The sequence below is a fragment of the Glycine soja genome, chromosome 17, assembly GCF_004193775.1.
Source record: "Glycine soja cultivar W05 chromosome 17, ASM419377v2, whole genome shotgun sequence".
In the NCBI taxonomy this organism is placed as follows: Eukaryota; Viridiplantae; Streptophyta; class Magnoliopsida; order Fabales; family Fabaceae; genus Glycine; species Glycine soja.
In genome coordinates this window covers 15,951,585-15,958,318 of record NC_041018.1, presented here as the reverse complement: position 1 = coordinate 15,958,318, position 6,734 = coordinate 15,951,585, and the positions used below count along the sequence as shown (strand labels likewise).

Below are 6,734 nucleotides of genomic sequence, written 5' to 3'. Positions count from 1 at the left end.
CACCAGAAAATAAACCCATTTTGTATCTCTGATTCCCTACTCCTATATCAATATTTATAAAATTTAAAATTCCCTGATTCGTCATAATTTTGAATTATTATTATTTTGCTCATTTAAGCTTTGGCTAGATTTGTTGTCTCAACGTTTTTTGTCAAAGCTAAACAACCCAGCATTATTGCCCTTCTAAGCAACCAAAGTTAGCATCTTTCCTTGGAAAAGTTTTTTCTTTTTGCCAAAGACCAAAGAGAAATAAGGAACAAATTGACAACAATTATGTGTATGTGATAGCAATGCATCCCAAATTAAGAAACGAATAGGTGCTGTCATAAATATACCACAAACGTAGAAAAGCAATAAAATCAGAGTTATATAAGATCATAAAATTTTAGTCAGAGCCCAGAATATCTAGTTAAAGATTTCGTCCGTTTGTTAGTTTGACTGACCTAGACCAAGACTAGTAATAAGTTCCCCATTTGGATTTTCTCTTCTTTTTTTTCCTTTTTCTTTTATCCTTTCTTTTTCACCTCAATAGTAAAGTTGTGGTCTTGTGTGAGCAGGGGTCTGGGTTGGACATGGGCACAATCTAACACTGCATCCTTTTTACATGCTAAGAAAAGAAAATAATAATTTTTTTTGGGGTGGAACCGTTGAAGGGTAATAATAATAATATTACTTGAGGAGCAGATTAATGATTATTTGAATGTAACTAGTACTTGGCGAGGCAGAAAATTCTCTATATATAATAGGGATCATGAGGGTCTCATGAGAATGTGGAACCCATTTTTCTGCAGCCAACCTTGAGAAGAGGGTCTTATCTGTTGTTGGAAACTTGATGATGCTGCAGCAGTTGCTAAATAATGTGAAGGCCCGGTTTGCCACTGTTGTTGATCAGTCATTGATAATGAAAGATCACTCCCAATTCGGCCTCCAATGCTGCTGCTGGGAAACTACATTTACAAATTAAATATAAATATTTATTATAAAAAAAGATAAATATCAACAGGGGTCCTATGAACACTTTAACTAAGGGTAAAAGGTTTTTTTTATTAACAACACATAATTGTGCTTTCTATAATTTCTTTTTACTTTCTTATATTTTACACATTAAAACTATTTTTTTAATTCTTTATGGACAAATCAAGTCTTAAAAAAATTGGAATTACAATTCTAATGCTAATGTGTTTCAATGATGGTAATAATAGTGGGGGGGGGGGGGGGGGGGGGGGTCGTGTTTCTATATTTTGTTATGTCTATTTAATGTGAGCTAAAGTGAAATTAATTGAAGAGGGTACCCACATGAAAATTTGGTGGGTGAATGTGTGCAAAATTTTGAAGCATTTGGGACTCTCCACCGTGAGACTTGTAGGGACCATATCTTAGTTGCATTTCATTGGAGGCTGGAGAATGAAGGTGGGTTTGACTTAGCATCCTCAGTGTTTCACTCTCCCCGTGCACATCCCTTCCATGTGAGTCCTTGTTGTTGCTTCTATTACATGGTTTGGGGAGTATATTCACCAGCTGAATGGAAATTAAATTAGTAAGCAGGAAAGAAAAAAGAAGAATAATATTAGGAAACTTAAGAGGAATGAACAAACCATCAAGCAAAAATAATAATAAATTATATTATAAAGTGTATGAAGTATGAACCTTAGGCTTGTTTCCCCCATTACGCCAATTAGACTCAGATGGCAGGTGCTGATCATGGGTTACAGCATTTGTGGCGTGATTCCCCAACGCTTGATTATTGCCAGGCTTTGAAGTTGCATTGCCCAAACTTAAATCCAGATTGTGATCTGGAGCGTTACCTGTGGATTCTGCTAATGCATATACATATAAATTATATATGTGGAGTGTAATTATTAAAGCATAAACATGAACTAATAGAAAAAGTATTTAATTTTATATATATCGTCCATTGCTTACCGGTATTGAGCTCATTGTTGTAGATGCTGGGATCAAAATTCGTTACAGCCTCTTTGCCATTGCATTTTATGGCGGCTTTGTCATAAGCCCTATGGTAAATATGTGGAATAAAATGAAAACCCTAAAGATGAATAATAGTAATAGTTTATATTCTTTGCTAGAGAAGGGTAATCTAGAAATTGGAAGGTGAAAAAAAAATGACAATTGACAATGTGACCAAATTAAAACTAAATATGTAACTAGTTAGCTAGTTACCTTGCAGCTTCTATCTCAGTGTCAAAGAGACCCAAATAAACGTACCTAATGAATCATAAGAATTAATCTATCTCGGTCATGAAAATGAAAGAATTTTCGAATAGCAAGAACAAATAGAAAATTTAAGAAGAAATAAAAAAGAGATAAAGAAAAGAAAATAAGAACGCATACTTTTTCCCTAAAAATTGGCCCATTCGAGCCTCCCATCTTCCACACTTGTGCAAAGTGACACCTCTATATTTGGAGCTTCCTCTCGGAAATCCAGTGCTTTGTCGGCGAAGCACGTGGACGAACTCTTCCTTGGTAAGATTGCTCATCTATTAACATTGCATTTAACAAAATCATGAGAATAATTCAAGATAAAAAAAAAACACTAACTGTAGGAGATAAGGTGCATCCTATACGTATGACTGTTCAAGATAAGATAAATACGATAAATGCATTTATATCGAATAAAAAAAACATAATCCACAAATTGATCACCTGCTTCAAGTCATCTTCATAGTCTTCAATATTGAAGTTAATGTCAGCCTCCACTCCTCGGAATTTAATAGCCGCTCTATCATAAGCACTGAAAAGAGAGACGGAAAATACACAATTTTCTTTGAGACTCACAATTCCCCGGCCCACAACGAAATGTGATTTACAATAATATTTGATATTTGGTTCAAGACATGGAAAAAGTAATATTACAAGCTTGGTATAATACTAAAGGAGGGGGCAAGGGCTCACCGAGCAGCCGCATGTGCTGTGTCAAATCCACCTAGACAAATTTTACCCAGACAAAAACCATCAAGTCAGTCACCACAAAAAAAAAAAAAAAAAAATCCCCACCCACACACAACACACACACTCACACTCTTGTCTCTACCGCATCACAGCCAAGACAAAAAACACAAAACAAGAAAAAAAAAACCGTTTTAGCCTCTTAAAACAATATTAGGAAAAATAACTGCCACAGTTCACACAAACACATATACAATTATTGTTATTAATCAACTTTACCTAGATACACTTGTTTTCCACAATCCCTGCAACACAAATTGAACAAAAAAAAATCAAGTTTTGATTGTCGAGATGAGAAGAAAAAAAAAACACATTTTTTTTAATAACCATCTTATTGGTTGGCATGTCCTTGTGCATACAAGATGAAGTATTCTCTCCCGAACACATCTATTACATTTTCATGTAATGGAAGGGAATTAAGTACTAACCATATATGAGACTCCCAGCGACCCGTTCTTCGGTAGAAGGTGACTCCTCTATACTGAGAGCTCCTTGACCTCGGTCCTCGGCGACTCTTCTTCATAGGTTGAGAAACCTCCACTGATGATTTTCCAGCGCCAAGTGTTTCTGATTGGCAAAATTTCACACCCACCCAGTGAGCACGAGGGAAAGTAGAGCTTCCACCGGTTCCACCACCTGTTGCAACCGCTACGTCAGCATCTTCCACCGGAAAAAATTGCCTTGTCACAGGTGGGTGGTCACTGTCCATGGACTCTTCATCTTGGGTCACAGAGAACCCGAAAATCTTGCTGCTACGTTTCTTCATGCTTCTTCCAACACCACCTTCTTCATCATCTTCTTCTTCTTCTTCTTCTTCGTCCACTTCTTCTTCTGATCCGTCTTCGATGACTACTGCAGAAGAGCTCGAATTGGAAACAGATCCAACCCTTTTGCCTTTGTTGTTGTTGATCATGTCATCTCCATCGATGGAAGTCTTGAGGGAAGAACACCCTTCTTCGGATCCTTCGTCCTTGTTAATCCTCTGATCGGGTGAGTCGTTGAGATCCCACATTCTAACATTAACCGAACCCAGCAACAAACCAACCCAGATGTCTGATTCTTACTCTCACATCAAAAGACCAAACCTTTGTTTAGTTTTTGCTCTTGTTTTCAATTTAACTTGGGTTGGCTCGAGAGGAAGAAATTGAGAAACTAAGTTTGTGTTGTGTTTGTGTGTGTGTGTTGGGGTGTGTTGTGTTTTTGTTGTCGTGGTTTGAGAATAAAATAATGGGAGATGCGAGGTTGGGAATTGAGGGAAGAAAAAATCAAACCTAGGACGAGTGAAAGAGAGAGAGAGAAAGAGGTAGGTGTTGCAAAAATGTAGTAAAGGAGATGTTCAAAGATCTTTGTATTCCACAACTGCCCAATACAGCATAGACGAGGCCAGTTTGAGCAAGCTTAGACGAAAGCATCTCACCCTCTCCTTAACACACACACTCTCTCTCTTTCTCTCTAACCACTTGCTTCTCTCTTTTCTTTTCAATGTGACTCATTATTTCAACTCTCTCGAAAATTGTCTTTTTTTTTTTTTGCGTTACTGAAACAACAAATATTTCTATTTCTGTTTTTATTTTTATTTTTTTTTAAGTTATTAGGATGAACTATTCATCAATTTTATTAATAATTAATTTTATTTAAAAAATCAATTAATTACTTTTAATGATTTTTTTAATTATTTTTTCAATTTACAAGATTTGAAATGAAAATTTCATTTAAAAAAAATTAAATTTAATATTACTCAAATCAATAACTTTATCTGTGGTATTTTTATTTTTGTGACTCGTCCTTTATTTTTATTTTATTTTTTTACTGTTTTTTTTTCTCTTTCTTTATTAGAGAGGGGGTCAGAGAGTTAAATACGAGTTGGGAAAATAGGGGAAGAAGGAACCATCTCTTTCTTAAACAACTTTCCCACGTTAACCAAATCGAAAAGCATCCCGGGGTTGTCTTTCTCCCTCGTCTTTCTGGCGCCTAATTACCCAGTAATGGAAATAGACAGCGGTAGGAGTCCTAAAGAAAGATAAATTACTCAAAAATTAGCTTTTGTTATTGTTAGCCTCTAAATTCTAATCGTTAATCATTTCGATAAGCAAAGCACCTCCAAGCGTTTTTATCTTTTAAGGATTATGACTACGTTTTACCATGTGGGGAGGACAAAAAAGGAAAGTAATTAGGGGTGGTGGAGGAGGGTATTTTGGGGAAGAAACTCCTTGGAATATTAAATAATTGTTTGATTTTATTGTATTTGTGAGTCTAGAGGAGCACATTGTGCAAAGAGTTTGAGTTTGTGATGGGTTTTGGCATCAGAAAAGGAAATGAGAATAATAGTAGTAAAAGGAAACTCTTTCCAGAAAAGTCCAATCCAAGAGTACGGGAAGAGGGCCACCTTTGCCTCTTTCGTTCTCCAAGCGACCAATGCCCTTCCTACGCTCAGTACGCTGTACCTTGTATTTATGACCCTTTCTTACACACTACTACCTCACTCTCCTCAAACTGCGCGTGTTACCCCCCGCCCTCCCCCCAGATTAATCTTTCTTTTCCCTTCTAACAAAACAAAATAAATTGTAAAGTATAATTCTCTCAAATTTAAAATTCATTTTTTTCTGGTATTTTTTTTTCTTTTTGTTCCAAAATAGGTTTTCTAGGATTTGAGGTTGTTTATCAAGAACCCAATAGTGTAATCTATCTTGCTTTTAGGTCTAGTATGAGTTATATAATAACATCATATTTAAATTGGATCATTCAACATCTAAGTCAATCAGTATGAAGTAGACCAATCCAAAAAGAACTCTAGGACACATAGTCTTTCAACCTCAAGTGTTGTGACGCAAAAATGTTAAATATATGCGAAGCTTGACTCAATGACGATTAGAGGATATTAAAGGATACACAATCCCTAAGCCTCAAGTGTTGTGGCGCAAAGACGCTAAATATATGTGAATCTCAGCTCAGAGACAATCGAAGATACGAAAGGATACACAGTTCATTGGTCTCAGGCACTAGTAGCATAAAGAGTTATAGCATGAAAAAAGATTGACACATGTACCTTTCAATATAACACTCGGAGAATACACTTTTCATTTTTTCTCAACCCATCTCTTTTTTTTTATCTATTATCTCATTTATAACAATTACCTTAAAAGGTCAAGATGGGATAGAATGAGGTGAAAAATGAAAGAGAATAAAGTGAAAAATATAAAGATAAAGAAACAAACCAATATACCTAATAAGTAATATAGTAAAAAAGAAGAAGAAGATAAAGTGAAATAAAATAAAAAAGAAAATAATATAAGTATATATTTATAACTTTTATTGTAAAATCATGAGCATAGAAGGTTTAACTCATATAGAGCCTCATAGATATTCTTTGGAAAGAAACTTAGAAGTTAAAGTACACATTTAAAACAATTTTTATTTCAATTGAGTCTAAGCTCAAAAGAAGATTATATATAAACTAAACGGGGAGTAAGTACTCTCCAAACATCAGAAATTAAAAGTTCACTAATTAAGTAGGAGAATGTTCATATATCACTAGATTCAATGTGACACCCTGTACCCCACACATATATGTACTAAAAATAAAAGGAATAGGAATACAAAATTAATCCACAATTTTAAAACACATTTAAGTAAAAATATTTCAAAGGGTAAAAGGCTCACATTCATTTTTCTAACATCATAATAGAACTTGTCTAATAAATAATAAAATCATCTCAGCTAAAAACAAATTCGTTCAAGACTTCATGCAATTAATATAGAAACCTATGCTC

The 6,734-nt window shown here is 34.9% G+C and overlaps 1 protein-coding gene across 2 annotated transcripts; it reads right to left on the bottom strand.

The window, feature by feature from the left end:
* Positions 1–302: 302 nt before the first annotated feature.
* Positions 303–4,443, bottom strand: LOC114393236 (floral homeotic protein APETALA 2-like). Of its 2 annotated transcripts, none has more exons than XM_028354509.1 (10): positions 3,393–4,443; positions 3,184–3,209; positions 2,911–2,941; positions 2,662–2,749; positions 2,350–2,495; positions 2,179–2,223; positions 1,924–2,012; positions 1,648–1,817; positions 1,297–1,518; positions 303–947 (listed from the first exon to the last, which is right to left on the bottom strand). In XM_028354509.1, exons 1-10 carry the CDS (start codon positions 3,974–3,976, stop codon positions 750–752), a joined length of 1,599 nt encoding a protein of 532 aa, XP_028210310.1. In that variant the 5' UTR covers positions 3,977–4,443; the 3' UTR covers positions 303–749. The 2 variants fall into 2 exon arrangements, with proteins under 2 accessions (XP_028210310.1, XP_028210311.1); XM_028354510.1 differs by having other exon boundaries at positions 1,648–1,814; positions 3,393–4,442.
* Between the last annotated feature and the right edge of the window lie 2,291 nt (positions 4,444–6,734).

Excerpts from the sequence above, each read along its gene's own strand:
- LOC114393236 (XM_028354509.1), bottom strand. The coding sequence starts at position 3,976 with ATGTGGGATCTCAACGACTCACCCGATCAGAGGATTAACAAGGACGAA. Across the intron at positions 2,942-3,183 it reads TGGAAAACAAGTGTATCTAG|GTGGATTTGACACAGCACAT; the intron begins GTAAAGTTGATT and ends AAATTTGTCTAG. Across the intron at positions 948-1,296 it reads TTCACCCACCAAATTTTCAT|TTTCCCAGCAGCAGCATTGG; the intron begins GTGGGTACCCTC and ends TTGTAAATGTAG.